The 16,785-nt window shown below is 38.5% G+C and overlaps 1 protein-coding gene across 7 annotated transcripts in view; it reads right to left on the bottom strand.

Moving 5' to 3' along the window:
* The window catches only part of arvcfb (ARVCF delta catenin family member b), a 286,399-nt gene that overhangs the window by 46,035 nt on the left and 223,579 nt on the right, over positions 1–16,785 (bottom strand). For all 7 annotated transcript variants that reach the window (XM_088335601.1, XM_088335596.1, XM_088335598.1 and 4 more), the window contains 3 exons: positions 16,021–16,204; positions 6,169–6,286; positions 5,909–6,080 (listed from right to left, as the gene is read on the bottom strand). In XM_088335601.1, the coding sequence (XP_088191727.1) occupies positions 5,909–6,080; positions 6,169–6,286; positions 16,021–16,204 (474 nt within the window). The remainder of the gene's footprint in view (positions 1–5,908; positions 6,081–6,168; positions 6,287–16,020; positions 16,205–16,785) is intronic.

The following is a 16,785-nucleotide window of genomic DNA, read 5'->3' as shown; positions in this document are numbered from 1 at the left end:
CCAAAAGTGCATTTTCAGCAAAAATATTACGTAAAACTGAAAAAAGGTTTTCAAAAGAACAATGTTCTGAACACATCACGTCTAAAGTGAGCTGAGCCCATCAAAGCTGGGTTTTATTTTAGGGAGGAGTTTGTGCACGAAGAAGTGAAGTACTTTCAAAAAGAAAAGAAAGGAAAAGACACTTTAACCAGATCTGCCAGAAAATAACTAAAAGAGCAGTTTCGGTTTCGGTCAAAACAAAAAATAACACTGAAAAAAAGGCTTCTAAGGTGAGACGAGCTATGCGAAGATGTTTATGCACAACACGGCAGCTTACTTTTCTTTTTGCACACAAAGATGAAGGAGATTGTGGACACTGTCAAATGGGAGCGTCACTTAGCTCTTATAAGTATCCTATTTTCTTAAAAAAATCATGTGTCCTTCTCTTTCCATATTTTTGTTAGCTGCTAGCTTTTTTATAGGAGCTGTATGGAATTTAAAACGTTGTTACTCTCTGCCGCTATCTTCTGTTTTGTGTCATCACTGCAGCCTCCGTCAGTTCATTCATGATGCGTGTGCAAGTACATACAATTTTAGACGCGCTTCAATAAACTAATTTTCATCCTTAATGGGGTTTGAATTGGCGTTTAGACTCTACTTGAAGAAAGCTGTTACTTTCCTTTCCCATTTTAATGCTGCACAGACAAATAGAAAAGAAATCCAGCGAAAAGCATGGCGATCACTCTCCAGCACTTCCCCCAGTGACAATTCTTCCCACCGAATGTGTTCTGTCCTATACAGCTCTGATAAAAGTAAGATAAAAGCAGAGAGGCACAGAGGGAAATAAAGCACAAAGGTTCTTTGAATTTACCTGGGCGTTGTTAACACATATTTAACAGAAAAACTATTTGTCTATTAACCTTTTAAGGAAACCTCAAGTGATGCACCCCACCTTTAACAATTGAATTGAGCGTTACCGTTTTGGTATTTCGCAGAGCGTTTTTAAGTTTTGGCTCCAAATGTTCTTATTTGTGCATCCCAAGTTCTTCTCATAATAGTATACAGATACCCCTCGCTAATTCACACTCTGCTTATCACTGGTTAACTTCTTTGCAGATTTCGAATTGATTTTGTCTTTATTGTCATTGATATCAATGTATGGTGCATTGTGTTCTGCAGAAAATAGGAAGTGATTAGGGAGGGCACACTGTTTGGGTGGGTGTGACTGTCTGTGTGATTGTAATAGGGGCGGCAGTAGCTCAGGAGGTAGAGCGATCGTTTTAGGATTAAGGGATCCCAGTTCGAATCCCGGCTTGTCCGTGTTACATGCCGAAGTGTCCTTGGGTAAGACACTGAATCCCCAATACCCCCAATAAGCAGGTTAGCGCCTTACATGGCTGCACAGATCACGGCCGCTATTGGGAAATGTGAAGCACAATGTAAAGCGCTTTGGGAAGTCATTGACTTGAAAAGCGCTATATAAATGCAGATCATTTTAATAGGCTGGTGTATGATGCCAATCAAACAGCGGGCAGGCGCTCCCTCCATTAACAAACGGGAAAGACCGCAAACTTTTAGCGGCACGTTATAATGAAAATAAATTTATCAATTAAATTAGACTCCAAGAAAAGTCAAAAGAGTGCAAATAAATGCCAAAGGGTGCTTTGTGGATTGTTATCGCGCCTGGAAAGCAATAGCTGTAGGTCCGGCCTACTGCTAAAGGCTAGGCTAAATCCTCTGCTAAGCCACCGCCGTGGACCCTGTATCTTTCTGAAGGCAGTCCCATTAGCCATGTAACGAATCACATGGAGCTACAATTTGTGGGAAACCTCCATATTCTGAACGGTTTTCTTCTAATCATCGCAGCGATTTGGCTCAATTCGAGGACACCTGATGCTAACGTGCAGCTAGCAAGCTGCTCTTTAAAATGCTTTCTTGCACTGAAAGAAGAAACCCTCCCTCCAATTTTGTTTTACCTTTGACTACTGACAATAAAACCATTCGTTCAACTGCAATTATGTGTTGTGTACTATTATTTGTAGATCTATAACTATCAAGAGATCGCAGGTTCGATTCCCAGCTCCTCCGTGTTATATGTCGAAGTGTCCTTGGGCAAGACACTGAATCCCTAATCCCCCCAATAAGCAGGTCGGCGCCTTGTATGGCTGCATGGCCGCTATTGGTGTGTGAGTGTGTGTGTGTGAATGGGTAAGTGTGAAAGGCATTGTAAAGCGCTTATGGAGGTCTTCATTGACTTGAAGAGCACTATATAAATGCAGACCATTTACCATTTACCATTTATTTTGTTACAGTGGTATACTTTCAGTCAGTAATGACGTCATCTTGAGGTAAGTTTAACCCTTTGGGGGCTTTTATGAAGGTGAACGCTACTTCGCGGATCTTCACTTTTTGCGGGCGGTTCCGGTCCGCATTAACTGCAAAAACCAAGGGATCTCTGTCTTTTGATTCATACAGAATTTGACATTAAACTGAAACGGCGGCAATAGGCTCTACTTAAGGCAACAAATTACCCACAATGCTGCTGGTAGTGTCATTTCTCTGTGCTTCTTTATGGTGATGTTTAATGCTCCTCTTTGAAGGAACACCTTGAGGGGCCGCAGCAGCGACACACAACTCATTACTTAACGTGCGCTCGCACATAGCAAAGCGCTCACGAAGATAATTGGTTTCTTTAGAAGACTGTATACATGGAAGCTGTGCGTTTTGCACACCCACGAATGAAAGGATTTCTCCAAAGAGTCATGAGATAGCGGAGGTCGTTGACGTGCATTCACACTTCATTGGCCGGCTGATTAATGACAGCCATTATCGTTGTACAGCAGGGAGATAACAGTGTTGTGCTGCTTGGGAGAGCACAGATGGAGACGTTACTTACAACGCACCCTGACATCATATCTGACTGGAAACAACAATGCAGGTGGATATGGATTGAGTATGAAATCACTGATCAAAATCACTACAGACGCAGGACACACAAACACACATAAATACTGTTAAGTAGTTGACAACATATTAGATGTTGATGATTAAAAGATCAAAAAAGATAAGTAAGACACACATGCACTCTATTGTCCGCACTATACGGTAAATTGGACGGTAAGTTGCACAGAATTCAAACTACAGTAAGGGCTAGGGTTGCGAAAAAAAAAAGTACTGTATTAATGCATTATTTGATCAGTCAGAAGATATCGCTGATTACAAGTGCATAACACTGAATGCAACAGGAATAGAACCTGGGTTGCGGCAGGGAGAGCGCAAACCCCTGTCCACTAGACCACGGGTCAGAAACCTTTTTGACCCAAAAAGCCAAAGAAGTGAAAAATATTTGGAGTTTTTGGGAGAGAGCCACACAATATGTTTAATGACAGTCAAAAAAAACGCAAAACCCACTCTTCAAACAAAAGCTAGTTCTTCAGCACGTTTTATTTCACTGTGTGAGGTTCGGTAATTTGATGACATTTATGAAAAATTAATAATGCCAGAGCCTTTGTCCCATATCAATATAAATGTACCACTTAAAATTTGTCTCCGCCCCGCAGTTACTTTAAGTGTTGAGGCTTATTTTGACTCAATTTTGTCCTATTCCTTCTCTTAATTTTAATTTTAAATTTTTTGATGGTAGAAAAATAGCACACAAAACAATAGACTGTTCTAAAAGACAACACAAAGTGTGTGTCAAATAGCTTAACAATAAATGAAAATACAGACAAATGAATGCTATTCACATGATTTTTTATAGGTTAACATCGGAGGAGAATGTGAGTACTTGGTCGGAATGTTTGTGTGATTGTGGTTTTTATATCTTCACATTTTAATGTTATATTTTAAAAACAGTTTAGTTTTATGTTCTCTAGACCCAGCGTTATGCACAATCATAATAGCTTTCTTCTGCAATGGAATAAGCGATTTTACATTAATCTTATATGTATTTCCCCAAAATTTCTATACAATAACTTAAATGGGGCAAAATTAAATGAAATAAATTATATGAAGGTTTGTTTTTTTGTAAAATATATGTCTGCATCTCTGCGATTGGCTGGCAACCAGTTCAGGGTGTCCCCTGCCCACTGCCCGAAGATGGCTGGGATGGGCTCCAGCCCCCCCGCGACCCTAATGAGGATAAGCGGTACGGCTGATGAGATGAGATGTCTGCATCTACTCATAACTGCCATGTCTGCATCTTATTGTACATTCAATACTTTTATAAAGCACTTTGAGTTGATTTAGATAAATGGATTTGGTTAATAATGACCAGTGTATCCGAATACAATCTCAAGGTTTCCTCTGTCAACAAAATGGTTACTTCAAGCATGCACTCATTAATCGTGCGACACAACAAATTGATGTTTAAACCCGTTGCCAATACTATTAATAAACAATTTTAATAGATTTTATTAGCGCTAACTGTGACAAAGTTATGGTCCGCATTAAGGGTCGGTAATGGAATCCGAATCATAGATCTATAGTGCGGGTAAATCAAGAGCAAAATATTACGCTGGTTCAAGCAACATATCCATGCTTGCATAACAGTTAAGTGTGAGATGTGTGATTAAGGTCAATGTCATACCAGGAAGACACCAATCTGACATTCTTCAAAAACTCTCGAAAAGAAGCGTTTGAGAAAAAGCAGTCTGCCAGTTTCCCTAACCTTAGACGAGTGTGATCAGCTTGGCTATGGAATTTGCTTGTGAATTGCAAAAACTCTGGTTAGGAGTTGCTATTCCATCCCACAGTGTGTGACCAGCATGCTCATAGGGTAGGTACCAGGCTGTTGCGGCTCTTGCTAGATCCTTCACGAGCCTTTGGGGCTCCAGATTGTTAAGTATAAATTGTACAGTTGCCAACATTTCCTTGTTTCTTCTCTCGATAAGACTTCATGTACCTTATTTGCCAAAGAATACCAAACAAGAGTATACAGTAACAGCATAATAGACTGTTTAAATAGGCATGTTTATCCTGCGTTTGGGCTCCTTATCCCAAAATACACATTCCTTTTTTACATAGACAGGAGTATGTGTAAGAGAATTAGAAAACAAACAGAAACTGTTATGATCTACTAAACAAACTGTTTAGTCTTGTTAGTCCAGACATGTCAAACTCAGTTTGGCTCAGGGGCTCGATCCAGACTTTATGTTCTCAGGTGGGCCGGATCAGTCAAGTCAAGTTCACAAGGAGTCTCAAAGGGCTGAGCAGACCACATAATGTCATCGCCTAATGTATAGCTTTGTTTTTCAGTGCTATGCTTTATCATTCAGCCTGCATTTGTAACATACCCTACAAATTATGATCACGGATGACAACAGATCTTTTCTATTCACAAAACATTTATTCACAAACAACGGAAAAATAATATTTTCATGTTTGGCATTGTATGTGTTGAAAATTTGTTTATTTTGACAGTTAAGTAAATGCCAATTTACATCCCAACCAGCTCACCATGAACATCACAAACATAAACTCAAGTGGGCTCTATGAATAAAAATATGCTTGCCTCAATAGTCATACTGCTTTGAATAAAAAAAAAAAAAAAAGAAATACAAAGTAAGAGTTTTAGCAGTGAACGGGAAATAACATCAGATCAGACTACTATGCGAGATCTACTGAAGCTGAGAAAATACTGCACAATATTGTCTTTAACATTAAACCAGACAGGGTGTCAGCTCTTTTACACCTTTACTGACCCTCTAGCGACGGGAATGAGCATTTAGTTTGTATATTGTTAAGCGAAATCATAACTTTTGATGGACATGAGCCAGCGACTAGCTTTTTCTCAGAAATTTACAGCAGGCCGAATTAAATCATCCAACTAGACGGATTTGGCCAGTGAGGCCTATGTTTGACATGCCTGTGTTAGACTGTGCTAGCAAAAGCGAGAAACTATTTACAGCCAGAATATTTTCTTCCTCACCTTTGGCCTTTTTCCCCCCAAAGCAGCCAGCATCATCTTTCTTTTTCCTCTGTGGGCCGGCAGAGCCAGGGGCCTGTGGCGCTGACGGGTCCTGAAACCTTTCAGCCCCTGGCACTTCTTTGTGAACGTGGTAGGAAAGGTTCCTCATGATGCATACACAGTTCTCCACAGACTAGGAAGGGGACGGCAAACAAAAAGTGTCAGGTTCAGCTTGTATACTATTGTTAACCGAGCTTAAAGTGCTAGCCAGCCAAACCAACCTTATTATCCATATCCTTCTTTCCAACAGCTGATTGGAGGGCATGCAGCAGAGCGTCCACCAACCCGTCACACTCCCTTAGTCTGCGTCGAGCTTCAGCACCATCCGAGCTTACGTTTCTAGAAAACACATTTATACTTATTAATAAATTTAAGAAAAGAGCACACACATAGTTCTGCCTGAAAACACCCTTGTAATATGTTTGCATATTTATTTGCGCAGAGAGTAATATATTTCAATTTGGGCTTTGGGTGATATGATTTTGTAGACTCCATTTGTCATTTGAGGGTAAAATACATTTTTTAATATACAGTGAAAAAAAATGTTTTGATGAAAACAATGTTGAACAAGTGTGGTCTTATACAACTAAAGGAATGGGACAGCAATAGCTTATTGGTAGCTACTTGAGCTTTCGAGCGGTCGGAACATATATTTGAGTCCCAGTGCAGACAAAATGATAGTTTCTGAGGTAATCTGGCCTTCTGCCAAGGAGCTGTTTAAGCAAGGCACCATCCCCACCATGCAACTCAGGACGCACTACTGTTTCCTTGCTTCTTCAACCCCAAATCTTTGAATGTTGTAATGTTTGCAATTTTGTGGCATGTAGAGTACAGCACAAACACACACATATTTATATATATATATATATATATATATATATATATATATATATATATATATATATATATATATATATATACTGGACTGTCTCAGAAAATTAGAATATTGTGATAAAGTTCTTTATTTTCTGTAATGCAATTAAAAAACAAAAATGTCATACATTCTGGATTCATTACACATCAACTGAACTATTTCAAGCCTTTTATCATTTTAATATTGCTGAATTTGGCTTACAGCTTAAGAAAACTCAAAAATCCTATCTCAAAATATTAGAATATCATGAAAAAGTATACAAGTAGGCTATTCAACTAATCACCTGAATCATCTAATTAACTCGAAAAACCTTGCGAGGTTTCCTGAGCCTTAAAAACACTCAGCTTGGTTCAGTAAACTAAATCACAAGTATGGGAAAGACTGCTGATCTGACTGCTGTCCAGAGGATCATCATTGATACCCTCCATCAGGAGGGTGAGACACAAAAATAAATTTCTCAAAGAGCAGGCTGTTCACAGAGTGCAGTTTCAAAGCATATCCACAAAAAGTCTGTTGGAAGGGAAAAATGTGGCCGGAAACGCTGCACAACCAAGAGAGATGACCGCAGCCTTAACAAAATTGTGAAGAAGAGCCGCTTCCAGAATTTGGGGGAGCTTCAAAGACAGTGGGCTGAAGCTGGAGTCCAGGTATCAAAAGCCACAGTTCCCAGACGTGTCCGGGAAATGGGCTACAATAGCCGTATTCCCATGGTCAAGCCACTTCTGAACTCAAGACAATGGAAGAAGCGTCTGACTTGGGCTATGGAGAAGAAGCACTGGACAGTTGCAGAGTGGTCCAAAGTCCTCTTTTCAGACGAAAGCAAGTTTTGCATTTCATTTGGAAGTCAAGGCACCAGAGTCTGGAGAAAGGCTGGAGAGGAGCAAAATCCAAGTTGCTTGAAATCCAGTGTGAAGTTCCCACAGTCAGCAATGGTTTGGGGAGCCATGTCAGCTGCTGGTCCACTGTGTTTCATTAAGTCCAGAGTAATTGCAACTGTGTACCAAGAGATTTTAGAGCACTACATGCTTCCATCTGCTGAAAAGCTCTATGGAGATGAGGATTTCATTTTCCAGCATGATCTGGCACCTGCCCAGAGTGCCAAAACCACCAGTAACTGGTGCACTGATCATGGCATCACTGTCCTTGATTGGCCTGCTAATTCCCCTGACCTGAACCCCATCGAGAATTTGTGGGGTATAGTTAAGAAGAAGATGAAAGACACCAGAACTACAAATGCAAATGAGCTGAAGGCCGCTATCGAAGCATCCTGGGCATCAATAACACCTCAGCAATGCCACAGGCTGATTGCCTCCATGCCACGCCGGATTGATGCAGTAATCCGTGCAAAAGGATTCCCAACCAAGTACTGAGTGCATCAATGCACATTTTCAAATGTTTGATTTAGTTTTGCTGTTATAAAATTATTTTTTTACTTGGTCTGGGGAAGTATTCTAATATTTTGAGATAGGATTTTTGAGTTTTTTTCAGCTGTAAGCCAAAATCAGCAATATTCAAATAATAAAAGGCTTGAAATAGTTCAGTTGATGTGTAATGAATCCAGAATGTATGACATTTTTGTTTTTTTAATTGCATTACAGAAAATAAAGAACTTTATCACAATATTCTAATTTTCTGAGACAGTCCAGTATATATTTACAATCGGTCTGAGTTAGGTTTCAGTAATGATAAGTTATGTTTAAACATTAGTTGACACTTAAATTGGGGAGATAAGACATCAATGGATTTTGAACTCGCAAGGAGAAATGGAGAGGGTCCTTCAGATTAGAGAATCACATTCCCCATTTATGCCGGCCACCGCCTCTTCTATTCATTAATCTTCAAGGTTACAAACAACTGATCAGCCCTAAGGGATGTGGGAAACAAAGAACAGCAACACAATTGGCAGATAGCGACAAATCTGTAAAAACAACAAAAGATAGAGCGCAATAGTAGTCAAAATGAGGAACTAGCATCCTATGAAATCTCCTTCCCATCTGTCCAATATTATAAACAGAATTAACGTATCGTAAGTGTTATTCTTTTCTGTCCACAATTGTTCACTAAAAAACAAAATCATCAAACTGGAGACAATTTTTAGTTTGGTTAAATTGTTAATTGAGATTGATAACAATAGATGCCTTTGTATGACTTAAGCCTACGAGAAAAACTTCCACAAGCAGAATTCGGTCATACAATCATTTGTTGTTTCCTGATTGGCTTTAAAAGTAAAGGCTTTAATGTTCGTTAAGGATAGCTTGGGCTCACAACTCATTAGGGATGTAATTTATGAGTGTATCCAAGACACACAATACAATTATACAAACCTCATTAAGTCCGGTAGAAAAATTGCAGGAAGCAACACAATGGAAAACTGAAATGTGCTGGAGAAAACATGCCCCAAACCATTAAACTTCCTACTCCACCTTTAACTGGGACTTTTTTACACACTTTGGGTTTAGTATTTTTACAACGTGTCGCTCAACCTAATGCTTCCTATCAGACCCAAATACATTAAATTGGCTTTCATCGCTGTAGTAAACTCTGGACCAATTGTCCTCTGGCTACACAACATGCTCCTCAGTAATGCTCAGTCGAGCTTTTAGATTTTTTTGTTAATGAGGTATAATCACTGCAATGTGGGCCTTCAGTCCAAATGCTCCTAAAAAGCGAGAAAGTGTATAGCGAGACAGATCCTCACCATGTTCAGCACTGAATTGGCAAGCAATACCACCTGCAGTGTGAAAACAATTACCCATTGACATTCTCCACACCTGTCTTCTCTTGCATTTGTCTTACGTGGATTACCAGCCTTCTTGGGAGATGAGGGAATGAGTTTGTCGTTTTGTAAAGATTACATATTCTTGAAGCTTGTCTTGCTAAGGTTGAAAGTGTCATCCCTTTAGTTTTCGTCTGGACAATCCGCTGTCGGAGGTTTTCAGTCACTTTAGAAAGGCCCACCATCTTGCAAAGTCAGTGAAACTGCCAGTTAGAATGCCAGTTAAACAGGGGTTGACAGATAATCAAGAAAATTAGCACCGTGTGCTACATAAGAGCCACTTAGTGGAAAACACCTGAAAGTGTTCTCTAATTATGATCAGTGCATTTTTTTGAAAAACAGCATTTTTTTTGTTGAAATGCCTCATACAATTTGTGAAAAAGTGTTGTAGTAGCATGATATAGCCGCAACGAGATGTCCTTAAAGTGTTGAGCAGTGAAGATGGTATTATTTCAAAATTATTCAATTCTTTATAAAATGTTCTCTAATATTCATATCCATTAGACATATACTACATATAATCCCTCTTTCTATCCAACAAACAGGTTGGACCACTGGACTACTATTTAAAGTATTGAGTTTCATGAAACACCAACAATGCTGGATATTGTACATAACAGTAAGACCAGAAGTGCATGCGATGTGTTTAGCTTGGTGTGAAATCGCAAAATCGAAATTGAAAACTTCTCAAATCCAGATTGCAGTCACATTTCATGTTACTGTGACTAATTGTCCAGATTGTCTATTGAACATGCCTGCAAATGTCTTCAATCTTATATGAAGTGGTCCTATCAGTATTTTACTGCCAGACAATGGTCTTGAGTACGCTTGTAAATGAACCCAAGGAGAAACCAGCATGGATATATTTGACAGCCAAATCTTTGGAAGCATAAAGAATGAGATTTACTGCCAGCTGTTTCATTTTTGAAGTATTTTGGGGTACAGATGTATTTGTAAGAAGAATTATGGATAGTGAATCTGTTAGTTCGGACAGCAGAGCTGTTGTCCTTGGAAAGGTGACCTGGAGGCGTAGCACGGAGGTTCTGCTTGAGTTACATCAGCACTATTGATTATTGTTTCCAGTAACAAAATATGGTTGTAAAAGTTATATTTAAAAACAAATGATAACATGGATAATTCGATTTATAGTAAGGTGGAAACATATGTTTACTGTTGAATGTGGATTTAGTCTAAAGAAGAAGTTGACAGATTATCAGACGGTCTGATTATCAGCATCGATATTTGGGAATTTGACGGATATCGGTATTGGCTTCTTCTTTTTTTTAACCGATTATTAATAAGTCACAGATGCAGCCGCCTGAGACTCCATCTCATTCTACTGCAACGCCTGTTTGTTGAAATCTTAACTTAATTCAAGTCAAGTTGGTTGTATTTACATTTTTATTTATTTATTGTAAAAAAAAAAATCAGGTAGTTATATATGTTTTTATGTACCTTTATACAACTTGTTGCTAGGCGTTGTTTTATTTCCTGCACAGTTACTTTGTAATCTAAGTGAAAGATTAGTTAATCTGTCTTGAAATTTTAATTTATTTATTGTAAAGTTTTCAGAGAGCTATTACTTTTATCAAAATTTCTAACAAATATTCTTGGTTTCTTTTTCATTATTAAACATTTCTTACGCCAATTTTGAAACTTTTACAGCAAACAAATATCGCCTCTAAATATCGGTTATCGGCCTCCTCTTAATACTATGGTATCGGCATTGGCCCTGAAAAAACAATATCGGTCGATCCCTAGTCCAGATCTCATACACATATGAGCGGTGTTATACTATGCAAGATCTTTTATTCTCTGCTAATGAGACAGTTGGCGCTGATCATCTGTAAATAAAAAGACTTACATTCATTTTTTTTATTACATTTTTCATGCCTGGTTCTGCATTTTTGCTGTTCATTGCAAATAAAAACGTTCATATGTTACTGGCTTGATGTTAATGTAAAAATTTGAAAATTAGTGTGACCAATTTACAGGAATGCCAGCAGTTCCTGAATATTTTTATGGTACAGTGGAACCTCGGTTCTCGACCATAATCCGTTCCAGACCCCTGTTCGAAAACCGATTTGGTCGATCACCGAAAATCGTTTTTGCCATTAAAAGTAATGTAAAATCATTTTAATCCGTTCCAAATCCTTGAAGGCTTACCATGAACGTAAACATGAAGCTAACCCAGGCTAATCGTACGTTCGCGTTAGCGTAATCTTCCGTACGAAAGATTACGCTAACATGAACGTGTAAAAATAAAAAAATCTGGTCGTTTACACGTCATTTAGCACCGGGGTCTCCACAACAAGTGGTGAGCGGTTAAAGGATAAAGAAAAGATTTATGAATAGGATTTTTTACCTTTGCAAGCAAAAAGAAGTGCGCGGTCACGTGACAACAGTTCTTCACGAGGGGTGGGGGCAATCTACACCCGTACACCGCTCAGCATCGCCCCTAGCGTCCCGGCGTTCGAAAAAATGTCTCAAAATTTGGGGTCGAAAAACGATTTGTTCAAACTGAGAGGCATTCGAAAACCGAGGTTCCGCTGTATATTATTTCTTTTAGATACTTAAACCCTCAAAAGTCTTTAAGACACATTTCAGTAGTACAAAAAAATGAACTCTCCCTGGTTACGAATATATTCTAGATGAGGCAAAGATCATGATTAATCTGTACCAATTTATTGATTGAAACATACATACAGTATATTTATCTTAAAAATAATATACAAATAATAGGGACTTTACAGATAGCAATACATGCAGCTCATCTCACCCAAACAAATATTGTAGCCATCTCCAAGCAAATATTACTCGATGAGCACCACGCTGCTCGATAAATACCAGGAAGAAAAACATGCAAACATATCTATACTTTTACACATTAATACTAGCAATTATTTCATATGATCAACATTTTATACATAATTTAAATTAACATATTGTACTCTTTTCAGACAATCATAACTCAGTATAATGCATTTCTGCTCAAAGTAGCCAAAAGTAGGTCGGATTAAATCTTAATAAGTGGTGTAGGTGTACTTAATGGCCGCAATTTTAGTTTCATCAGAAGTCTAAATTTGAAGGCAGCTCAGACTTATGAGGCTATCAGCTGCTATGGACAAGAGCAGATAGGAATTAACTGGAGTCACCGATGGAGGTTGATTGAGATGGATGAAGCCCTGCCGATCATACAGCATGCAAGCCAGTGTGTGTGTGTGTGTGTGTGTGTGTGTGTGTGTGTGTGTGGGTGTGTGTGTGTGTCTGTGCGTGCGCGTGTGTGTAATCTTGTATTTGCCAAATAATTTGGTCTAGTCATTTTCAAACTTGTTGCCATTTGAGGTGGTCACATTTTGAGGCTGTCACTTGTACCTATTACTTAATCTCTATTGAAAGACCATAACCTATGGATCTAAAACTGTGATACAAATTTAATTAACTATTCATTATTTATTCAAACAGAAAGGATATAACCTAACATAGATTCCAGTTTCTGGTTTACATGGCAGGAGAAACCTTAACATGCGCAAACAGCACTTCCTTCTCTTTTTCTTTTAATTTCATTTGTTAGCCAAGAGGCGTCACCAGTCAAGGATTAATGGACCTTCCAAGTATATTGACTCTTGAGAGTTGCGGGCAATGACTTCGATTTGTCAAAAAATGCTACTCTTAATTGAGAGAGTCAATTGAGTCACTGAATGGGTTCTAACATCCTCCTTCTGTTAACCACAGATACATTTTAAGTAACTTACCAAGACATTGTGTATAATTCTAGGGATCAAATTTAGTGCCAACACTTTGGAGAAGACTCTGAAAATGTCTTCAAATTTAGAAGAACAGAAAAAAAAAATATTTAATCATTCATATAAGAATTATAACAATTTTGAGGACAAGCCTTTCTGAAGGAAGATATGGAGTTCTACACAACATTAAAAAATTAATAGAGGGTGCGTTCTAGTACAATTGAAATAATTGCAAATGTCATTGACGTTGAGTAAAGAAATTCTCTTTGTCAGTAAGAAGCACCTCATCCTAAGGCATAGATCAGGGGTCGGGAACCTATGGCTCGCGAGCCATGTATCGCTCTTTCTATGAGTACCTGTGGCTCAGGGACAAATTTGAATGCTTGCAAATGTTCTCTATTTCGTTCAAAACTTTAGCCTTTAATCCTTTTCAGATACACACAAAGCCAAACCAAAGCTGTTATTTAATGCAGTACTTTGCAGAATATACAAGGCATGTTTTCACTACAATTTACAGTCAAGGTGTCACACCAAAATAAAACAAAAAATTGTTTTGTCTGTACAACGCTAAAGAATCCTTTATATAAAAGCTCACTATATAATCTGTGTTCAGTGTTCAGATACCTTATGATGTAATCACCAGAACAAACTGTAAATACGCCAAAACACCGGAAGATAGTTTAAAGTAATTTGAGTGGGTGAGTGGGAGGGATGGGTGGAGCTATGCAAAAAGTGCAAGCACTCCCTCCCATCTTTCGCCCTATAATAATAATAATAATTTCCTTTGTATTGTCATTCTTTGTAACAATGTACACAGAACGAAATGTCGATACACCTGACCCGTTGTAGCGAGTCGATGCAGCCGCAGCCAGAGGGCGACGCCATTATACCAATTAGGTATGTCTCGGTCGAGGCGCGAACCAGCGACCTCCCAGTCTCAAAGCGGGCACACTACCATCTAGGCTACTGAGCTGGTCTATGCCGTCTGCGCCAAAGGCAAGCATATCAGGCTCCCTGTTTGCAGAATGTTGTGACGTTTTTACAAAACAACTGCTTGCATCTGGTTTTCAAAACAATATGTATGAAAAAAAAAGGGTCAAAATGAGTTTAACGGATCTTGAGTAATTGCAAGAAAGAGACAAGTTTAAAGTGGTATGTTTGTTGATTTTGGGACAGGGGCTCTGGCATTATTCTCTTTTCATAATTTTTATCAAATCATCAAAAATAAATGTGCTGAAGACTAAGCTTTTGTCTGGGGCGCGGGTTTAGCAATTTAGTAAATTTGTCTCATAATATATGTTGTGGCTCTTTTCCAAAATAAAATTAATATATTTTGCTTTTATGGCTCTTTGAGTCAAAAAAGTTCCTGGCCCCTGGCATAGATGCTGCATCTAGGAAACTGCAAACTAGGTAACGGTTATCATGGAGTCATAAGCGATACCGCCTGCATCAAGGGTCTAGCAAGTGAGATTGCCAGAAGGACTGTGTGTTTTCTGCCAGCAGTAACATATAGGTTCGGGCAATAAAATCTTGTGTTTATAGAGAAACTGACAAATGAAAATATTTGAAAAAAGCAGAGGTGAACAGCAATGCCTTATGTGTAACTTTTTCATGCTGAATTGGCCAACTTTCACTTATTCCCCCCTGTTTCATTTTCATTCAACAAAAATGATTCCTTACAAATACATATGGACTCCGACTACTTCAAACCTAGCAATTTTGAACTAATCTCTGGGCAAAGTCATTTTGAGTGATGCTTCATTTTTTGTTAGCTGAATCCAGGGATTCATTCACATCATCATCATTTGACATCAACTCTCAAAATGGCCGCCCCAAACAAAGTATTAAACAGGTACATTTTGCTTCTTAACTGATATTTTAAAAACAGAATATTCAATTAAAGCAGCACGGCGGCGCAGTGGTTAGCGCGTGTGCGGCACAGTTCTAAGTTTACTGTGGGCAAATGACTATTTACTACAGGTACACAGATTTCCCTCAAGTTGTGTAAAGCTAAAAAATAATTTGAAAGATAACATAAATGACAGAAAATATAACAACAGACGCCAACATGTTCAAAATGTATTATATGCAGGCACATACGAGATTGTGGCATATGAAATATTGTTTATTCCAAAAGGAAATCCTTTTGGATTATGTGTTGAGCAGCCAGGGAAACATCATGAGCTGTTATTTTGATTGCCCGTACACTTGCTACAGCACATAAATCTGAGATGGAGGCCTAAGCTAGTGCCAGGAATAATTTCAAGAGTCACTCTATAATCTTTGCAAACGGCTGAAGATAATATTTCACAGACCCTGAGATGGGATGGACAGAATGCGGCATTTGCTACTCTGTAAATATGATTTGAAGTTTAAATCAGACATGGGACTGATGGCAACACATTTCAGAACCAGCTCATTTTTAATGGCGTGTCTATGATGGTCAGAAGAAATAAACAAATTATGTGCGTAGCCTCAAGTTCACCTGATAATATAAAACAAAGTAAAAAAGCATTCTCTACAAAGTAGGAGTTAAATGTTTGTGTGAAACTTAAGTCCTTTGAGAACACATTTTTTGCCCAAAGAGGTTTTAATCATTTATTGTGCGAAGAAGAAATACAAGCAAATATAAAAAAAACAACACATGTTTAATGTTTGAGTGAACTTTTGACCCTACCTTAAGCACCCAGAGGTGTTCTTGAAGACGGTAGTCCACTCGGCGTCACGTGGCTTGGAGTCCTCGTTTGGTTCATGCTCCCATCCAGAGTGCGGGATAATGACCTCGTTGGTCATTGTTTGGAGGCCATGGTTTATGATGACCATCTTCAAGGGTTCATAGGAGGACAGATTCCAAAGGGTTCCTATTGGGGGTTAGGAAAACAGATGAGGGAAATGAAACAGCCAATGAAAAAAAAATGAAGAATATAAATGAAACATGAAATAAAACAGGGAGATAGGATGACAATCTCCTCCCGAAGAGAATGTAACAATAATAGGATATAGAGGGAAAATAGAGGGTGAACACAGAAACAGAGTGACTATGATTCACTAAAACAACAGCTGTCTGGCAGACACAATTTCTGATCCAACTCATTGCATGTTTACACTGGCAGAATATCAATTTTATAAACAAAATGGAGAAAGGGGCAGGTAGTTCATAAGCCTGCTATAATGTTACATTGTTTTTCTAACGACTCGTCAATATTACTATCATTTGTCTGCACTATAAGCAGGCAGTAATCAATACTGGGTGATTGGCAACATATCACACTTTTTAGTCTCTTTGTGTAAGAACACTCAAAACTATAGCACTTGGGGAAATACAATCGATTCCTTTGTATATCCAATATGTTTTTTTGTTCAAAGTTATGACCACTAAATACAAAAATAAAGTGGATTGAACTATACACTGCTGATGCTCCTGCCCAAAACTGTGATTTAT

This window comes from Urocampus carinirostris, chromosome 5 (assembly GCF_059441175.1).
Source record: "Urocampus carinirostris isolate Australia breed hairy pipefish chromosome 5, RoL_Ucar_1.0, whole genome shotgun sequence".
Classification (NCBI taxonomy): domain Eukaryota; kingdom Metazoa; phylum Chordata; class Actinopteri; order Syngnathiformes; family Syngnathidae; genus Urocampus; species Urocampus carinirostris.
Note: the sequence above shows the minus strand (reverse complement) of the source record. Positions and strands in the feature narration are given on the sequence as shown.